This window comes from Camelus ferus, chromosome 17 (assembly GCF_009834535.1).
Source record: "Camelus ferus isolate YT-003-E chromosome 17, BCGSAC_Cfer_1.0, whole genome shotgun sequence".
Lineage (NCBI taxonomy): Eukaryota > Metazoa > Chordata > Mammalia > Artiodactyla > Camelidae > Camelus > Camelus ferus.
The window spans coordinates 13,142,340-13,164,447 of record NC_045712.1 but is presented as its reverse complement, the minus strand read 5'-3'; the positions used below and the strand labels follow the sequence as shown (position 1 = coordinate 13,164,447).

The 22,108-nt window shown below is 41.1% G+C and overlaps 1 protein-coding gene across 1 annotated transcript in view; it reads right to left on the bottom strand.

Annotated features, from left to right (window-relative positions):
* MAGI1 (membrane associated guanylate kinase, WW and PDZ domain containing 1) overlaps positions 1–22,108 on the bottom strand; it is a 578,793-nt gene that overhangs the window by 113,870 nt on the left and 442,815 nt on the right. The window contains 1 exon segment of the mRNA XM_032458123.1: positions 3,498–3,617. Within this exon segment, the coding sequence (XP_032314014.1) occupies positions 3,498–3,617 (120 nt within the window).

Below are 22,108 nucleotides of genomic sequence, written 5' to 3'. Positions count from 1 at the left end.
AGGTGGAACTGCGTGGGGTAACTGGAGAGCTCTCCAAGATGTGTTACTCACAATGGACAAGAATACAGTGAAATCAACAAGGACACATACGTTTATGTCATTCAAGTTTCCTGAATCTTTGCACTAAACCCTTTAATAGTGGGTTTTCTGTGAGGTGGAGGAGAAGCAACTTTGACGTAAATATGATTAAGTTCTTTACTCTAGAAAGTATTCCATCCTGGTATACTTTTTTTTTTTTTCAACATTTAAAAGAAAATTTTGAGAGGGGAGGTGATTAGGTTTATTTATTTATCTATCTATTTATTTTAAAGGTGTTAGGGATTCAACCCAGGACCTCATGCATGTGCTCTACCACTGAGCTATATCCCCCTCCCTCCATCATGTACTTTTATTACTTTTACTTAAAAATGATTCAAGTGTCTTGCTTTAAAGAGTGCCTTGTGTTGTTGGGCAGACTTTCCCTCTCCAGAACAAGGACAGACCAAGAAAAAAACAATGTGAGCCGGGGAAACAGACATTGAGCACCTGGGGAGAAAATAAAGATATTTTACTGGTAAATCCACTGATCTACTGGAGGAGGAGGGAATCCAGCAGGGTGGCAATTTCAGACCAGTCGTGTGTGTAAATATAAGAGCTAACGCTGATTGAGAGCTTACGTGTGTCAGACGCTGTGCTCAGCCCTTTTCAATTATTGTCTCATTTAATCCTACCTAAGAGAAAGCACTGTTATTATCCTCATTTTACTGAAGGGAAAATGGAGACAAGGAGCATTAAGCAACTTGCCGGAGGGCACACAGCTGAACAGGGAGGGGGGCTGGGACACACTCCAGTGGAGCCACAGCCCAGCTCACATGCCTGTCACTGTCCAATACACAGAGCCACCATCCAGAGGCTAGTCCAGCGGAAGCTCTATACGATCTATGCAGCCAGACTCCAGTGACTGTATCTGGCATTTCATAAAAATTCCACTTTCCTTTCAGCTTGTCAAAGTCAACATGATATATACCCCAGTTGGTTCCAAAAAATTATGAGCCACCTCATATGGTAGGGAAGTTCTACAGCTCAAAGGGCAAAGGCTGGAGAATACAGTCCAATGGCGAAAAAATGGAGTGGATTCATACGGAGCAGAAGAGAATTTCGACTCCGAAATAACTGTGCGGTATTCAGAGAGAGACAGTTTTACGTTAGGAGGATCAGACATTTTCTGAAAAACTTTGACCTGTTGCCACCCACCAGGAAGTTAAGTGAAAGTCCTGATGGGCTATTTTTACAACTTTTTATTTACACCCAGGATATTCTTCTTGGGGTTTTCAGGGAAGAGCATGGGATCCAAAAGTCAAATGGGCTGGGTTTGTTTCCTGGCTTGAGCATTCTAGAACCAGCTACACAACCTTGAGACAGTTCCTAAATGCTACCTGGCCTCAGCCTCCCCATCTAAAAAGTCAGGGATAATAGCTACCTCTGTCAGAGCGGTAAAATTTATGGGAGAACAAAGTGACTCCACCTGTGTATCGCTTGGAACAAAAACACCTCAACACAATGTGTTGACTTTCCTTTTTTCCCCAGACAAGCAGTGGTCTAACCACATTTTCTTTTTCAACCCACTACTCTCTGGCTTTGCACGATCATGCCCTTAACCTCTCCAAAAATGCAAATGGGTGTTTTTGATATTAGGGAGTTGAGCTCCCCTGATGGGCATAGTAACTGATTCCAGATAGGACGATTCACTTTCTTACACCAAAGAGGAACCACACTGGCTCTATTCTCAGCCACTTGAATTTGTAACCGGAGTCACAGTTACAAGACAACCCACTGAACAAACTCCCGGTACACCTACCCAACCTCTTTCCCTTCCCTCACCTCTCTCCTAGGCTTTAATAAACCCTCTTTGCTTGGGGCATTTTCAGATCCCCTCCCCAGCCACCAACCTCCAGTCACATCCCAACATCTCAAGGAAACTATGGCAGCTGATCATCAGCAATACTCAGAGGAAATCTTCCTGGGTTCACAATCAGGAATTTGATTAATAGTGAAACATTGTTCAATGCATATACACAATGTGGAAATGCATACTAGATACAAAGGTGATGCTTGGCCCCGTCTCCCCTGCAAAAAAACATCAAACCAGAATCAGCATCCCTAAGACTCATGATCATAACTTCACTTTTAGCCATTGCCTGGAATAGGGGTGATTACTACATCAAAGCTATAAAATCCCTAATAAAATTATAGTCCACTTTTACTGGAATTTGACACAACATTGTAAAATGATTATAAATCAATAAAAAATGTTAAAAAAAATTATAGTCCACTTTTTATTTATCCTTCGTCTTTAAGACTAATCTTGAAAATGCCAGTGTGATCATCATCCAATAAATCTAAACTCTGAGAGTTTGTAAAATAAACAAAACATAATAACATGACCTAGTTATTATTAATAGTATCATATTATGCCCTTCTGTCTCAAATAGTAATGCTCAAAAGAGTAAGCAAGCTATGATATTGTTTCTGGAAAATGTGACTTTAATTTTTCCCTCATGCTTGGTTTTGAGCTTCCAAGCCCTTTTTTTTTTTTTGAATCTTATCCTATAGATTCATTTTCACCTGTGGGAAATGATTTATGTCCATGGTATTCAATGCAGTTGTGTTTTGAAATATTAAAACTATTTACCCAAAGGGAACTAGTTAAATAAATTATGGTCCACCCATGCAAAGAGATTATATAGCCACTTAAAGAAAACAAGAACCATTCTATTAGTGAACTACAAAGACCTCTAAGACAAGCTGTTATATAAAAGAGCAAGGTGCCAAACAGCAATGGAATGTATACTGCCTTCTGGGTAAAACAGGGAAGAGATAAGAACACACCTATGAGTATGCGTACACCCACACAGGTGTGTTTGTCTCTACATTAAAAATTTCATCAGCGTAATCAGAGACCAATAACATTAGTTGAAATATCTGGGAACAGGAGAAATGGAAATTAGGCAAGTGGAAGATAGGTCTATGCAAGAGCTGACTTACTGAATACTTTTGAAATATTCTGCTTTAAGAGCCATATAAACGTATTCTCTACCCAAAAAATACATTAAATATCCATTGTTGGTCAAAATGACATTCCAGTCCTTCGAGAGGAAAACAACACTGCCTAAAAAGGTTACATTTTATGACTGACCATCATTCTCCTTCCTCTTCTTTTTAATACCATACATGCCCCTTTAAACACACATACATGTTTAAATCAATAACTTACAGGAAAAAAACTCCTGGAGTGTTAAAAAAAAAAAAAAAAACACTGCACAAAAGTATTTTTAAAGACTGCCACAAAACCTTATTCCATAATTTTTATGATTATTATTAATCCCATTAAGGTGAACTGCAATCTCCCATAGATGACACTTGGCTAGTCCACAAAATATTTTTGCCTGGATGGCCCTGGATCCCCTCACGTGCCCAGGAGAGAGGCATCCTCACTGCTGCCGGACGCATGAGCTCACCTTCATAGGTGCCGACTTCTAGAAGAGTCCCGCTCTGCTCGAGGTCCAAGAACTCCTTCACAGTCAGAAAGTTATAGTCCACGCCAGGCACCTCTCCTTCTCTTGGAGATCGGGTTGTGCCTGCAGCAGGGAAGACAAAGGCACAAGAAGTCATCAGTCAACTGAAACAGGAAGCAGCCCATGCAGGGCTAATTAAAATAACCTGTTCAGTAAGCTGGTGTACCTAAGACGACAGAGCCACCGACTGAGACGGGGACCTGGCAAAAGGCAACTTCTTTCTACAGAACAGTATCCTCACTTCCAACCTCTAGTGCCCAGGGCCCCTCAAATATGAGAAAGAAAACAGAGTGCAGCTAGGGAACCCAGGGAGATTTTCATCCTTCAAAAAAAAAAAAAAAAAAAAATGCCCTGGACGCAAAGGGTAAATTGGATTTTACAGACAACATTCACAATCAGCAGCTTTTAGGACTCCAGTAAATACTAAAAAGTTATCCACCTTAAGCCCAGAGTCTAAGGGGTTTATATTTTTATCACAGGCCTCGAAATTCTTGTGTTCCTCAATACATCCGGCAACTTCCAGGGTAATAAGCCCTTTGAAGAAAATGACACCCACTGCATAAACACATCACTAGAGAAATTCGATTGCCCAAGATCTGTGGTTGGATATCTTCCAGGGATTAAAATGCTGCTGCTCTCCACGTAATTAGTATGTCTGGCAGAAAGAGGCCACCCATACGGTTTTGGACGAGAGAAAAAGGACACTGCATTTGCTAGAAAATTCTCTCCCTGATTTCATCTAGTCATTCTCTCAAGGACTAATAAATATAACAATGCTTCTTATGAAATAACACAGAGCCTCAGAATATTTAAGTCACGTAGCTCAGGGGCTGGGCTGTCATTTCAGCCTGACCGCAACCAAAAGTGGGAAGGAATGTGGCTTACACACGAACTGAAGAAAGAAAATAAACCAAGAAGCAATTAAGTAGCGTATGAACCTATGTTAGATGTTACAGGAGACTGAAAAAGAGCAAAACTCATGATTTCTGCTCCTACGTGCAGGTTAGGGGATAGACCAGCGGCACCCATTCTGCCAGGTCCCATTACCTCCGGTGCCTCTGGGTCACTGTTTTCCTATAAAATAAGCAGAATTTTTTCCATCTGCCTAGGAACTTAATAAGCAGGGATTTCCCCCTGGTCCTAGTCCTGATTTTCCCTAAAGCAATTCAATAACCAACTCTCTGTACTTGGTGGCTCCCCTGTTCGTGGCACAGCCCGGTCTCTGACCACGTGCCTACATGAGTTTCCAGGCACGTCCTCTGGAAATCCAGAGTTCTCGTAAGTCAGAAAACTCAACACTTGTTGCAGGTTTTACTCAGGCTAAAGGCATTTTTAAACAACCCCAATTTTTCTAATATGTGAAATCTGGGTGTTATAAAGAACAGTTGTATTACAAATGTTGGCTCATCATGGCCAGTGTGCTAGGACTTTGTGGTCAAGCAGCCCTCTCATAGTGTCCTGAAGTCAACTTCTGTACTGTTTCCTAATTGGCTCCCATTTCTGGCTCCCTGGCAGACAATGACAAGTCCCTTGAGATACTTCACAACGTTTAAGTTTCTGTCTCCAGTGTCAGGCACACAATGGGTACTCCAGAAGCACCAAGAGTACCATGTATGGTTGACGAGCAGGTATGTAGAATGGGAGTGATGACCTGGCTTCCCAGCTAGTGGTCCTGGGCATGTTCCTGAGCTTCTGCCATTTCTCAGTTTCCTCACCTGTGAAATAGGAATAATAATGCTACCTACACCATAGGTTTGTCTTGTGTGTCGAGTGAGATTAAATTTTAGAAGGCTTCTCAGTAATTGTTACCAGATATTATAGCTCATGCTATTAGCAGAATGAAACGTGTTGATAAAATATGATAGTTCAAATTATAATATATATACATAATTACATATGTTATTATGTTTCTCTTTTTTAAGAATTATTTTACTGAGGCCACAATACATGTCAGGCATCAATTTAGGCATTGGAGACCAAGCCAAAGCCCCTACCCTAATTAAAGTTTTATTTTTCTACAAAAGCCAGAAAACAAATATGTATATAAATACAGCATGTAATTTCAAGCGTTTGAAAGTGTCTTGGAGGAAGGAAGCACGGTGGAGAGTAACAGAGGTCCTACAGAGAGGTGATAAAACCTGGCTCAGGAAGTGTCACCTAAACTGAGAGCCATGCGAAGGTGATGTGAAAAGCATCCCAGGCTGGGGGAAAAGGCCGAGGGCTTTGAAGTCAGAACAGGTCTAGGATGCTGGGGGAAGGGCAGAAAATCCAGAGTAACTGTGTCGGAGCAACGGAAATGAGGTTAGAAATGCAAAGCAAGGGGCCAGATTATGCAGGCCACAGCAAACATTTCATGTTTCATTCGAAGGATGATGGGAAGTCACCAGAGGGATTTGAGCAGGGTAGTGCGATGATTTATTTTTAAAAGATCACTGCACTTTACAGAGGACAGCCTATGGGCAGAGTAGGAGGGGGACATGGGTAAGAATAGAAGCAAGAAGACTAGTTAGGTGGTTACCACAGCGTCCAGGTGAGAAAACATCTGGGCGCAGACAAGTAGAGGAGGACAGAGATGGTAAGACGCAGTCAAATCTGTTACAATTTGTGAACATTTAAAATAGCTGTGAGATAGTCCACAAGAGATGCATTAAAAGTACATCAACTCATCAGGCCACGCTAGGTCTGAATTTTGAGGACACAACTTGCTGATGGAGTGGATGGAGTGTTTAAGAACAACAGAAGAGTAAGGACTGACATCTTATTTGACCTGGGCTGATGTGTTGTGCCATTAACATTGATCAAGACGACAGGGGGAAATGGGTTTTAGGGAAAAGAAATTCAGAGTTCACTTCTGGACAGGTCAAGTTTGAGATGCCTACCAAACACCCAGCTGGAGAGAGCTGTGGACAGCGGACTGCGTTAAGTCTGAAGATCAGAGGAGTGGCTGGGCTCTCAACCGAGGAGTGATCAGTAAACCACTGGCATTTGCAGGGAAGAGACTGAAAGAGATAATTCAGGGACAAAGAGCGTAGAAAGAGCAGCCAGGAAGTTTGAGCTGAACACAGAACCTTTTAATTTTTAGAAACTGAGAAGAGGAGGAGGCTCCTCAGAGGAGACTAGGAGGCAGCAGTCAGCAAGGCGGGAGCAAATGAGGAGGGTGTGATGCCTTAAAGCCAAGTGAAAAAAGCTGTCCAGCCGGCTAGTTGGAAAACACAAACAGTCTACATCATACTGGGAAATTCCAGTGCAGGGCAAGAATAGAATCTCTTTGAAACTTGCTGTGAAAGAAATCTGTCCTGAATATGTTCTAGACGGGAATTCGAATACTCAGCCTCCAGAGCAAAAGTCCATTAGCTTAGTTTACCCCCCCAGCCCCCTACGCCAACAAAACAACGAGGAGAAATAAGACCAAACAAAAGATTTGCTGCGTTTTTAAAGTCTTCTACACCAGAAAATACTGGGGTTTTTTTTTCCCCCTCCTGTAGCCATCTTCTCTTTGCCATTTTTCTCAACCACATTTTCAGAATCAATTTGTCAGATTATCTTTAAAGACAATGACAACCACTGGGTCTTCATTTCCTGAAAGGATGCCAAGTCATGAGGAGCTTCAAAAACGCTATGTTTTAGAGGGAAAAGGAAACTAACAGAGACCATTTTCCCCTGGAAATAAATAAGCTTAGAATGGCCTTTGAGCAGCAGGGGAAATGGGTGGGGGCGGGTAAGTCTCCACCCACAAAACCTTCAGGGTTTATAACCCAGACAAAACCTTTCCACTCCGCAGGCCAGCAGGAGGTGGACTCCCAGTTATCCTCTGAGCAACCCGCCCTGGGTCTTGGCCAACATGACCAGGCTCTATTCAGTGACGCAAAGGGAGAAAGGGCCTGGGAGGGGACCCCGCCCCCAGCTTTTCTTCCCGCAGAATGACAGGCTGCCTGCTGGACACACGCCTGGCAGATGGCATTTCAAAGGGTTTTCAGGAGCCATCTGGGGTGGGTACGATTATTACAAACCACGCTTCTAACAAAGCCAGAAGGGTTACTTCCTGGCAGAAGAGAAGTAAAACAAATTCTATCATCTTTTTCAGGGACAGCGTATTTCAAAAAAAACAAAAAAAAAACAAAAAACAAAAAAACACCAGGCTGACAAACTGGGTTTCTACAGCCTAACAACATCGTCTTATGCTTGTCTAGCTAGAAATCAGGCCAACAATATCTTAGAGTTATTAGCTTTAGACAAACAAACACAGTGCCCACCTCCTGGTCTGAAACAAACAAACAAACAAAAAAAAAGAAATAGATTATTAAACACTAGGAAAAAAATAATAGTTTCCATTTATTGAATGCTTAGTTATATCTTAGGCCAGGTGTTAAACATTTAATCAATAAGACTGTAGTCACTCTTCCTAAGACATCCCTAAGACATAGAAGGATTGCTATTACATTCATTTCATTGATGAGGAAACCGATCCTCAGAAAAGTAATTTTCTCAAGGTCACATGACAAGGAAGCTGGGCAGAGAGTTGTGATTTGAAAGTAGATAATCTGACTCGGGCACCCCTCATTCTAAACCATTGTTGTCCAAGCGATCTTTCTTCCATGATGGAAGTGTTCCTCAGCTGTGCATCGAACATGGTAGTCGCCAGACACAGCTGGTTATTACCTTTTTTTTATTACATACATTTCAGTTGTACAGCATCCTAGTTCAACATCTGTACACATGTGGTTATTGATATGTGGCTAATGTGCCAGAGGAACTGAAATTAAATTTTATCTAATTTTAATTACTTTAAGTTTAAAGAGCCACCCAGGGCTCGTGGCAACCAGACTGGCGAGCACAGCTCTAAGCCACGAGGGCATTTCCAATCCAACATTTGGTACAATGCCCCCCAAGCAGTTGCCACTCTCCAAACAAAAACAAGAAACATAACAAACTGCAGACATCCTGTACTTACACAGGAAAACTATCCTTTTAAAAACTCTTATATGCTTTGAAAAATGATCTAGTCAAACTTTATATTTTGTACTAAAAGTTCTGTTTGGTTCATACTGGTCTTAAAAAAAAAAACCCCAAAACCTCAGATATTTGCAGCATCACTATAGCAAAAACAAAAACTCAAAACAAGACCAAAATAAAAGCTGCCCTCCAAAACAAACAAACAAACAAACAACCTGAGTGTCTATGAATATGGGAATCATCGAACAAAAAAGGATTTCCCTTAGGAAATTTTTTTTTCACTTTGTAAAGAATACTAGTTAGCTAGAGGTATATGCAGTTACCAGAAGGAATATCTATAATGTACATTTGAGTAATATAAAGTGCAAAAAAAAAAAATCACTGCATTTTATTGAAAAATAAAAAAGAATGCCTTATGGGGGCTGCATGTTCTGTGAGTGACTGAATAGTTAAATGGATGGTATAAAGCCTTCACAATGGTGACCTCAGGAGGGTGGGTTCAGAAATGGGAAGAGAAGAAACGACTGTTTCTTGAAATCCCTCTCATACTCTGAATTGCACCAATGTGTATGTAGTTGTTGTGGCATTTTATAAACTGAGTTAAGTAATTATTTAAAAAGTCTTGAAAGTCCTAATTTTTGGGCATCCTACTCAAACATCTTCAATATTAACTAGTCCTTGCAAAAACATGCCAAAGAATACAGGATCAAAAGGAATCAGAGACACAATAGGTCCCCAGGTTTTCCATCTCATAGAAAGCCCGCACCAATGTCCACAACCCTTGCCTTTAGCTATGAATAGGAACATACTACGAATAAAGAAAGTTAAGGACAAGGTGGCACTCTTTTTCTGCTTGATTTTGGTTTTTAAACCTCAAACCATTCATGACTTAAACAGAGTCCTTTTAAAGTGCTAAAATGTAACAAGATTTGCAACAGAGTAGTGAATACTATCAGCCTTATTTGGCATCAGGTCATTACAAATTGATTTGAGCTATGCCCTACTGAATGTCTCGATGTGAATTAGCAATGCCCTGAAAAGTTTGCCCCGTAAAGCTTGAGTGGCTGCTTGCTCCTTGGGCATCTTTTACGGTTCATAACTGTTCAGCGTACCTGGTGGCATGAGTGACCCTTGCTGAGGAAATCAGAAGATGACCTTCCTTATCATCAGACTCCACAAAGGATGACTACAGAAAGGAAACCGAATTCAGAACTCATTTGCTCTCTCTCCTTCTAGAAATCCTCCTGAAATATCCAGTTAAAGCAGCAAAAAAAAAAAAAAAAAAAAAATCCTAGAGGTGAGACACGAATATGCTATTGCCTACTGCTAGGTGTTCGCAATACCATTAGATTTCGAGGCAAGCCATCACTCAGCACCTGTCCAACTGGTCTCACGGTCAGATTGCTAATAGAGCAGTCACTACTGTACTTGGATTAACCTGTTAATTCTCAATGATAGCACCTCATGTTAAATTAGTCTGGGTCCCGCTTATCAAAATCTAACAAGACTTCAAAGAATTACAGTCCCTCTCAAATGTCTCTGTGTTAAGAAAAGAGCATCATTTTCTATAATAAAACAAGTGTTTGCACTGCTTGAAGTTGGTTAAATATCCAGGATAGCCTCATATTATTAATTCTTCAGTTGATGGAGATGGAGCAGAGTAGAATATATTGTTTCCCCGAATTCACACAGCACAATTTCTGCCATATCTCAGGACCACCAGTACTATTTACTCACTATTTTCCCTACAAGCCAAAGTTATTTTAAAAACTTAAATACATTCATGGGAAAAGGAAATGCTTAACAACTGCATACTTATTAGAATGGATTAAAAAAAGAATCTTACAGTACCAGGTGCTGGCAAAAATATGGAGCAACTGGAACTCCCATACATTGTTAGTAAGGGTGCAAAATGGTACTGCCACAGGGAAAAGAGTTCGGCAGTTTGTTAAAAAGTGAAACATAAATTTACTATATGACCCAATATTCACACTCCTGAATATCTAGCCTAGAGAAATTGAACCTACGTTCACACAAAAACCTGTAAGCAAATGTTTGTAGCAGTTGTAAGCATGATCAACCCAAAACAGGAAAACAACCCAAAGGTCCTTCAGTTGGTGAACGGATAAAGTGTGTGGTACCTCCCTACAATGGGCACCGCTCAGCAGAAGCACAGATGAACACAACAACATGGATTAATCTCAACACTTCGGTAAGTCACACAAAAAGCCAGACTCCAAAGGCCACGCACTGTATGATTCCACTTCAATGATATTCTACAAAAGGCAAAAACCACAATAGGGGTGGAGAATAAACCAGCTGTTGCCAGATGTGCGGTTGGGGTTGACCACCACAGGACAGCCCAAGGGACTGGGGAAGGGGACAGGGTTGAGGAGGCAAAAGTGCTCTGCATCCTGATTGTGGTGGAGGCTGATTTCTCCAAACCGACAGAACTGTACACCAAAGAGGGAATTTCACGGCTTATAAAACTTTAGAAAAGGAAACATTTAGCATTACTTCCAATGAAGAATCAGTTTCACCCTGCCAGAAACAGTAACTAAAAATACACACCACCAAAATAACGTCATTTCATTTTATCTAGAGCCTGAGGCTCTGAGCCTGAGGCTTCCATTCTCTTATTACAAACGGAGATTAACAAATTTTAGAAAGTTATTGGAGACCTATTAGCACCAAATTTAGAATTTCTCCTTAACATACTTACAGGATTTTTTTCGGAAAATTATAAAGACAATCATCTGCTCAGTATTGGGTTAGATGTTCCAGTAGCACCTAGAGCACTGCCTAAAATCATCTCACATCGTCCCTGAAGTCGTTTTGGGAACCACTAGGACCCTAGGAAAACCCCAGGGCAGAGGTGAGGACTTTTGAGTTTTGAAGCTGGAAAAACACAGTTTTAAAGTCCAGCTCTACCACCTTATTCTCTAAAGAACTTCGGATGCTCAATCTCTCTAAGTCTTGGGTTTCTCACCTATAGTGAGGATGGAAAAAATAAAAACCATAAAAATTAAAAATAATTACAATTTTTAAGTGGAATTACTAAAAATGTCTACACTGCCAGGCTTTGTGTGAGCACCAGATGAGACAAGGCATATGCCGCTCCCATCACAGCGTCCTGCAGTGAGCAGGCATCCCAAACAAACCAGGAGTAGATGCTCAGCTGACTTGGATTTGGCTAGCTTGGAACCTGGGATGTGAATTTCCATAGCACTCTTGGAAGATAATGCTCAAGGAGAAAAATCTCTCTGCATATGATTTAGATACACATTATTTTAAATTCCTGGAAGATACCATCACAGTCAAACCCGCATCATTTCTGGCCTTCAGTTGATGCAAAACTTCTTTACTCTGGCTAGGAGTTTGCCTGCCTATTTACTATGTTAATCCTGTTTCATTTCAACCTAAAAAACAGAAGGAATGTATGTCCTACAACTAAGTGATGTTTATGTTTTTACTCTGTCAGGATAAGTCCTGACTCCTGGGCTCCGATTCATGAATAATCTTGTCCTCTTTTCACCAGCCCAGAAATACAAATCGCACAGCCTGTGCATTGCAAACATTTTTCTGTGAGTAAATGCTTTTTTTCTAGGGAGCCTGACCAACCACAAGGATTTAAATCCCCTTACTCCCAAAACAGAGATTTAGAAACAGTATCTCTACAAATGCTGACCACAGCCTTACGTGTTTAATAGACTCAAAACACTAGTGAGTTTTCTATGGTGCCGTAGCCACGGCATTAGGCACCCAAGTAGGGAGCCACTTAAATGTGTATTGCATGCTTCCTCCTGGATAAAAAGCACTTGCTTTTACCAAAGCTTTTGTTTCACCAATCCTGCCAGTGAACAGGAGGTGTGCACAGAGAACTGAAGATCTTTCCTTCTAAGAGAATGTGCTTATGTTTAAAACGAGTCCACCCAGCTCCCCGCTTGTGTCCTTTCAAATCCACCAAACAGACAAACAAAAACAACCCTATGGAGTAGCTGCTATTATCATCCCCACTTCACAGATAAGAAAACATGCAAAGAGATTAGGTGGCTTGCCAAAAATTAAGCAGCTGGTGAAGTGACAGAGCCAGGATTTGAACCTGAGGTTTTACTGCCAGGGCAGAGAAAGCCCCTGTATACAAAGACACTGGGGACAGGAACACACTGGTGGGAGGAGGGGGGACAGCTGAGTCTTCACACGTCTTCATCACCTGCCCTCATCAAAGAAAGGAAAGGGCGCTGATGGAGCTGAGAGCCCGGGGTGGGGGGACAGCCCTCCCCACGACTTCCTTAATGCCAAACTGAACTCCCAGGATCCATGTCTTACTATCTCTTAATCAGAATAATGCGGCGAATTAGGCCAGAATTCACTGAATAGGAACGTCAAGTAGGAACTTGAATATGCATATTAACCCCTCTTCCTCTTTGATGTGGGGGAGGAAGCTTTGGCAAGGAAATTCTGCATTCATTAAAAACAGGAAAGTGAAAATCCGCAAGCTGTCATTGATTCATTTCAAACCTTCAGCATTCAGGCAATAAAGGATAAGAATCTCCACCCCTGGATACACACTTACCAAAAATCAACTTTTGAGGATTATCTTGAGGCATTTTTGTTCAGAAAGGAATTCCGAAAATCAGTAATGCCCAAGTCTAGTCCTAAAGGCTGTCCGTGATAAAAGAGGATTAGATGAGACAGACTTTCTCCATTATGACAGGTAATATTTTTTACTTTCTCTGAATGTATGACAGCAACCGTTTATATAAAATGAAATGAACGAACTCCAACGATTTCAACCAGATAATTTCAAAGGCCTGTGAAAGAAAATGATTATTCTGGTGAAAAGCTATAATTAATTAAGAATATCAACTTTCCACAAATTAAGTGACTTTGCAAGCCCAATGCTGAATGCTTCTAATCTCTGGCAGGTATCTTTCTTTAGTTAAAAAAAGTAAAAAAATAAAAAACATAATCAGGAGTGACTGCCAATGGGTAGATGGTTTCTTTTTGGGGTAAAGAGAATATTCTAAAATTAGACAGTTGCAAATGTTGCAGTTCTAAGAATATAATAAAAATGCTGAATGGTACTACTTGAAAGAATGAATTTTATGGAGTGTACAGTGTCTATCAATAAAGCAGTTAAAATACTATTACGCTACAAAGATGCAGAGATAAACAGAGTAGTCTCTGTCCTCAATGATGTTACAATTCAGTAGAGGAGTTGTTCCATTTCTGTGAATTACACGTGCCTGGTGTACTTGGCTCCTCAAGAATCAGCTGTTTCCAAAAGTCCTCCCAATATATGAATCAACTGCCAGCCTGAGATCAGAAATTACTGACCATGTTAGGATTAGAGACAGATGGGAAAGGGAGGAATTCTAAGAAATAAATTACTGGCTTTCTGTTTGAGGGACGTACTTCCTGCTTGAGAGGAAGTATAGAAAAACTCAAGTATTAATGTGCATAGTAGCACCCAAGTTTAATAAGAGATTACAATTGTTTAAGAAAAAAAAATTACTGACCATGTTATTTTATTTTCCTAAAAATTGCAGGCATTTGGAGTTCTCCCAGAATGGTCATATAGAGAAACTGTTACAAAATCTAAAATCAGACTTGGGGATTCCAGTTCTGATATTTACAAACTGTGCAGTCGTAGCCAAGTTAAACATTTTGGGTCTCAGTTTTCTCATCTCTATAATGGGAATACTAACACCTGCCTCATAAGATTGTGTAAGGATTCTATAAGACAATACATATAACACACTAGGTCTCATTGTAATGTGCATTAGATGAACACTGGCCGTAACAACAAAAGCACTGTTACCATCATCACAACATCCGCCTCTTTCTTTCACAACTATCTCCCTTTAAAAGTAAAGAACCTCACTACTGATGCCTTATTATACTGCTACCACGGAATAGCTTTACTATACATAATGCTTAGTTCATTTCTCCCAAGAGGAGCACTATTTTCCACAAAATTTTCTATCCTTAATTATTTTTCAAAGCCACTCACATGAATACATACACCCCCAACCACAACTCTTCGCATTGTCTTTTGATAAGAAATCACAAAGTCAACACATTCCGTGAATACCATGATTTTAGTTACTCATTTGTCATTAAGCACTACTATCTATCTATAGGAAAATGCCTATTTAGTGGAATACAGTGTCTGAATTTGAGGACCTCGAGTCCCCTAATTCCATGTTACCATGTTACTCTCCATATGACTAACTCCTTCTGATTGAAAGGATATATTTACTTACTGAGCAAACACTACATGCCTCGATACACATAGAGAGAAGTCAATTTACATCTAGTACCAAGGCACAGAGCAGCTTTGAGAGCAATTCAAGATGGATGTAAGAAAAAAGGAGTTTCTGCTGATTTAATAAATACATTGGTCCTCACATGACCTAGGCATGATAATTCATAAAGCCTTCTTAAGTGTATAGGCAAATTGTCATCACCATGTAAATTCTACTTTGGCTCCCATCAAGTATGTACACTGTTATGTCAAAGTAAACAAGAGGGAACACTGTGGAAAACAGTCTTTGATATGCTAAAAGAATGAAGGGGAGTTGGGTACAACATGAAGCTTATACCAAAGAGATGCACGCTACTGTATTATTTATGTGTTTCCTTACTGAAACACACAAGAGTACAGCCTTTATAGTCTAATAGAAAACAGAGTACAAACAGTAAAATTTCTCAGATTATGTTTCAGGACAGTGCTGAAGGCTTACTGAGCAAAAAAGCCTAAAAACGGATGTTTTCTGTTTTTTAACATGTACTGCCTCTCCACCTTTCTTATTTTCCTTAATATCAGCATTGACCTTGAAAAGGCTTCACTGGCACCAAAAGCTAATGTTCAGAAAGTATCTGAGGAGCAAAGTGTGAGAAACGTGAGTGTGTGAACATCACTTAAGGGAGGGGTCCCAGGCAGCTGAGATTCTGCAATTGTTCATAAGCCATTTAGGCTTTTCCCCCATCAATGATGACGTTGGCAGATTCCCAGAAAACTGAATTACTGCCTTGATTCCCCCCACCCTAAGACCATCCATTACCTTATCTAATGCTTGCCAATTATCTCTCTAACTACAAGTCACAATCAAAAAAAAAAAAAAAAAAAAAAAAGAACTGGGAGCAACTGCAAAATGGTCTAGACCCAGCTGATTAACTGTTATTGCCCTCACTTTGATTAGTTCATTTCTCAACGAGCAATTACACCCTCACATTCTGTCATACTTGTTACAACTCTGGTTCACTTTATGATAGAGACTACCCTTCCCAGATAGATGAGTCATATAAATTATTATTTTTCACCCTGACTGTTAAGCCAAATGAGGTAGCTTTTAGAGGTGAAATTAAACAGAAATTATTAATGCTCCTAAACATGTGCTAGGGAAAGGCAGACAGGGATGAACAGAAAGAAACCTGTGCTGATGTGATAAACCAAAAATCTGGTCTTCACCCTCACTGACTTTCAAAGGAATTATTTCATTAGAATATCATTTGAGGTATCAAAGGCATTATTAGAAAATGAGCAGCCAGTTTTGAAAAAGTAAAACCAAGTAGAAATGTGTATTATTATAAGTTACTTATTACATCAAAACTATAAGTTATTCTCTGGCTTCTAACAGAAATTGGCCCTTTTCAAATAAACCTTATTTCAGAGATGCCAGGTGAGTCAAGCACGCTTTTTGTGGGAACGGCCATCTCATTTTAAGCCTGCAGGTTTCTCCGTAACCCAAGTATGCAAATTATGCCCTTGTCATCTATGCAACCTAGACCCAGTGTGAGTCCAGATAAAATCAGATCAAGGATCAAATCAATGATTCTTTATTAGAGACAGAAATTTTAAAATTGATTCATTAAAAGGTAATGACATCTTAGTTGTGACATATGAATAATCTATTCTTAGGGGGAAAAAAATCGAGTGATTTTGTTTGGTTTGGTGTGGTTGTATTTCACACATATTAATTAAATGTCGTATCACACAGCGCTCATTGGTCCTCACTCTTGGGTTTCATCTAATTAATCATCCTTGTCAACAGCGCCTGCTGACCAAGGGCAAGGAGAGGGGAGAGGTGATCTTTATCGATTTGGCAGCACGGCCAAGGCTGCCATGAGCTTCCTGTCAGCAGGTGAAGACGTGCTGATGTGTTAGATGATCCCGGAGCTCTTAAAAGGAGTTTTCACCAGATACCTGCCTCCTAACCTATTTACCCAGCAGTTACACTCTCATCTTCTCCGAAACCCACATTTTTGCCTAGAGGGAGCAAAGAGTAAATGTCTTTAATAAATCCAGAGGCTCCCATCATGGCCTTCCACAGGCTTGGCTTCTCAAAACAAAACCAAAAATAAAAAAGGAAAAGGGTATTTGATGGAGCCAGCTAGGAAATCCAGAAAGCTGCTTCTACTCTCAACATGTAACACCTGTAACATCTGAAAGGAGTCATCAGAGATGAAGGCTATTCGTTTTTCAAGTCAGCGATTTCACAAAATTCTGTACGAGGATAGTTTTGTTCTACATCCGTGAAACAGGAAATGAGACATTTAAGAGGGAAGACTGCTTTTCTAAACCTTTACATGAACCCCAGCTAATGTCAATTAATGACATTTAGACCAGAACAAACACAAAGTATGAAACTCACAAAATAGGGCCCAATCAAATTTGGGGTAGCAGTGGCTAATTTAAAAATCAATGACATTTCGTCTCTTATTTCTCTCTTCAGATACAAAAAGTACGTGTTCTAGAAAACTTAGAACCCATCAAAAAAGAGCACAAAGAAGACAAGCATCCTTACCATCCAGGGAGGAACACTATCAATAGTTAAGGGCCTGAAGTCCCCAGTCACCACTCCAGGCCCAGGGATGAAGCCCTCGAGTCTGCAGGTAAATTCTCAGCCACCAGCATCGTCATGAACCACTGCAGCTCCATCACTATCAACCCTCCACCACCGTGGGCCACATATGACCCAGAGGAGCTGCTGCTGCTTTTCACAACCATATTCGGACACCTGCCCCCCCAAATGCTTCAATTACACAAACACTAACACAGAGTGAGGACACATCACAAAGTTTGTTGGAGGAAGTCGTACTGGCTGATGCACAAGACAGAAATCTTCCCATGGAGTCGAGGGATTGGAACCATAAACATCCCAAAATTTATCAGAAGCAATTTCTTGCCCCAAGCTTCAAGCCCTGGGCCATTAAATAAATTTGACTGCGGGTAGGATTAATAGTAAAGATGAGGAGGAGGAAAAGCAGCAGCAGCAGTCATAGCAGATGGTGAATTAATCATACAGGTCTTCCATGGTCACCACCACAAGCACGTATTTATTAAGCACTTACTGTATGTCGGCACTTACTATATGCACAGAAGCACATTCTTTTCCCCCTGAAACTTCATCATAACCATGAACACAGGACTAATATTCTCACTTCTCAAATTGGGAAACGGGGCATTGGAAAGGACATATTACTTGCCTAAGACCACCCCACAGTTAAAGAAGGGGCTGAACTGGGATTAAAATTCAGGATTTCCTGACTGCAGAACCTAAACTCTAAGGTCTGACACCACGTACCTTCATGTCTCACTCTGTGGCAGCTGTGTTGGTCTCCTTGTTCCTAGAACACTCCAGGCAGGATCCTGCCTCAGGGCCTTTGCACTTGCTATAGATATCTCACCTCTACCAGGCTCTTGCCCCAAGTGGCCACTCTTTCTCCAGATAACCTCAGGACTGCTACCAAACCTCCTTCAACTACTTGCTCAAATGTCACTATGATAGATTGCCATGTATTGATTTGTGTCCTCCGAAATCCACATGTTGAAACCCTCACCTCCAATGTGATGGTATTTGGAGATGGGGCCTTTGGGAGGTAATTAAGTTTAGATGGGGCCCTCGTGATGGGATTACTGCCCAAATAAGAAGAGATACCAGAGACAGCTTTCACCCAAGCTCGCTCTCACTTTCCATCTGTTAAGTGAGGACACAGTGAGAAGTCAGCCATCTGCAAGCCAGGAAGGTTCACCAGAAGCCAACCACACTGGCACCACAACTTGAATTTCCACCCCCTAGATTGTGAGAAAATACATTTCTGATGTTTAAGACACCGTTTATGGTATTTTACTCTGGCAGCCGGAACAGACAAGTCATCTTCTCCGTGAGGAGTTCCCTAATTTTAAATGGCCCTATTTTAAACTGCAAACTCCTTCTCCTCCTCCCTCTAGCCCTGGGCTACCTATGCTGCTTTACCTTCCTTCACAGCACACAGTACCATCTGCGCTGGGTATTAAAGTCGTCTCTCAGCCCCAAATCCACCCTTCCATACTCTGCACCGTGATGCTGGGTAGGAGTTGGCAAACTGCGTCTCCCCGCATTCTTGTGCAACAGAGGCCAGCTGAGGCAGAATGGGAGGCCGGAGGAGTGGAGAAGGGATTTGCTTCTTCTCATTTATTTGCTGTTCCTGTCACTGTGCCCCCAGCAGAGGCCCTTCACCTGGCAGTAGCACTTGGTTCCAAGGCCACAGCTTCCCCAGGAGCAGCCTCATCCCATCTGAGAGGTGCCTGTACCCCAGGGGTGGTGCTGCCTCCTCAGAGGTTTGAGCTCTCGGCCACGGGGCCCCTGCCCTGAACAACCCCACCCTCTTGATTTGGATCCTCCTTCCCTGAGAGCCTAAGCTGATTCATGATGTTATTTTTTAATCTCGGTGTAACTCAGAGCTCCCCTTTGCCTTTTTACACCTCCCACCCCAACTCCCTATATTACTACAGATTCCCTCTGTTGAAATCCCTAGTGCTGGCTTTGCTTTCCTGACTGCCCGCCAATATATTTCAATCTTAGAATATAAACGACATCTAGGAAATATCTTCTCCCCATGGAAGGTAAGCTCCGTGAGAAGAGGTGGTTCTGTCTGTCTGGTCAGTCCTGAATCCCCAGCTCCTGGAAGAGCACCCGGCACACGGGAGGTGCTGAGCAAACATCAGTTGGATGAACGTTTCCTTCTTGTTAGGAGCTTCAAAGCAACCTTAAGTCACTGCTTAAGGTTTCAGCCTACAGACCCCCTTGTACCTGAAGCCTCCCCTGACTCAATCTAAGAAGGTACAGAGAAAGGTACATTGGGACTGGGGTCATGTCACAAGAAAATATCCCCCATGAATGTTTCCAAAAAGAAAAGGTAGGAGAAGATGGGAATTCGTAGTGATCACATTGTGGAACTCTTCAAGAAGATCTGGAATCCCAAATGGCTGTTGTTAAACTAGATTTGATCCCACAGCATTGTGAGATCTGAAATTACATTCATAAATTAAAATACTTCATACACATCAATACCATGAAAAATTTAAATCATCGTTGAAATCAAGTTCCTTGGTGCATTCAACAAATATTTATGCAACAGCTACTATGTGCCAGGTATTTTTCAAGGTACTGGGATACAGCAAAAAAAAAACAAGCCAAAGTCTTGGTCCTCATGGAGTTTAAATTTTAATGGGTGGAGATACACAACAAATAAATTAATACATATGTCATGTGACCCTCAATGTAAGGAAGAAAAAGTAGAACAAGAGGGATGGGAAAATCTGGGTGGTGAAGCTGGAATTACCATTTTCTCTCGTCAGGGGATGCCTCACTGAGAAGCTAAAACATGCACAGAGGTCTAAAGGAAGCAAGGACGGGAGTGAGACAGAAAACCCAGAAGAGCATTCTAGGCACACAGCATGTAATACCAAAAGCAAATGCCCTGAGGCAGGAATGTGCTTGGTGTCTGAATTAGAGGATGGAGCAGAGACAGTCAAACATTGGAGCAGAGAGATGATGAAGACCTGATAAGACAGGGAGATGTGGGCCACCATAAGGACTTTGGTTCTTACTCCAAGTAAGATGGGAAACTATTAGAGGGTTTTCACCAAAGGAAAGTTGTGAGACTTTACAGATTGTGATTTTAAATAGGTCACTCTGTCTACAGGGTTGAGAATGAACTCGATGATGGATTAGAATGGAAAAAGGAACAACACTTAAGAGGATAGTATACTAATTTAAGTAATAGATTCTGAGAAGGTAAAAGAGCTACTAGTCCCACCCATTAAAACACGGAGTCTAGTTCTCCTTCCCTTGACTTGGAATCTGCTTACCAACCTGCTTGATCAAGAGAATACAGAGAAAGTGATGCTATCTTATCCCCAAGGCTAGTCAGAAGAATTCTTACAGCTTCTGATAGGTCTCTTTAGATTTGCTGATTTGCTCTTTGAACAGAACAGCCATGCTAGGAGGGAGCTGGAGAGACCCACAGAGAGGAAGTGCAGTCCCCACCCAGCAGTCCCGGCTGAGCGCCCAGCTAACAGCTAGCACAACTGCACCTATAAGAAGTAAACACTCCAGCTCCACTTAAACCACCCAGCCCACTCTTAGTAGAACAGACACAAGGCACCCCACCAAGCCCTGGCTTAATTGCAGATTCATTAACAAAATAAATGCTTGAAATATTTTTAAGCCACTAAATTTTGCAGTGGTTTGTGATACAGCAATGGATAACCAAAACAGAACTCAACGGGGATTCAATCAGCCATAAAGGAAAAAAATATGTTCCTACGTACTTGTTGGGGAGACATTACATTAACATGGTTAAGAACCTGAGCTCTAGAGTCAGCAAGATTTGTATTTGAACTCAGCAATGCTACTTAACAAGTGACCCTAGGCAAATTAACTGATTCTTCTGAACTTTAGCTTCCCCACCTGTAAATGAGATTAATAATAGGGCCTGGTTCCTTGAGATATTGTTTGGTTATACTGAGATAATGTACATAAAATACTTTGCTGGTGCCTGGCATATAATGAGTAATCTTAAAAAAAAAAAAAAAAGTAAGCTAGCAAAAGGATTGATTTTTCCCCTTTTTAAAAATGGCATTATACCACTGAACATTTCCAAAATGGAAACTTCTGTGGCACGACTCTCTGATTTGCATTACATTAAGAGCTGAAATGCAAAAGGAATTAGTCCCAGAGGGATCTGCAGCCACAGCTGACTACCCAACTTCTGAGCATGAACAGTGTTTATTATTAAGACATCTCATTATTATCTGCCAAACTTCCATTCAGAAGCCTCTTGTGGCTGGTGAAGCATGGTGGTAATGGAAGGAGCTAACTGAATACTACCAGTTCTCAGCATAATACCTTTCCTCAAATTTAAGACCACCAGATCTATTTGGGCAAAGACTTTAGCCAACTCAGTGGAGAGAAAACCATGATGACACCAAGTTATAAGACTCCAAAAGTTCATAAAAGGAAGAGTATGATTTTACCACTGCATCCAGATTCTTGCTGCTGATAATTAGTGTGAACTCCATTATAAAACCCAAAACATACAACATAACATCTACCACAGAGAGTGGAAGAGACTTCAAACAGAAGCATCACTTTACCACTTCATTAACCTGGGCTTGATAACAGATCACTGCTTGAGATGCTTACACCCTATTTCCACTTTATTACAGAGATAACATTGAATAGAGAGCTGATTTTAGCAGTCAAAGTCTTTCAGTGGCATTTAGCCAGAAGCAATAAAACTCTGACCTAAGAACTATACCAAAACAG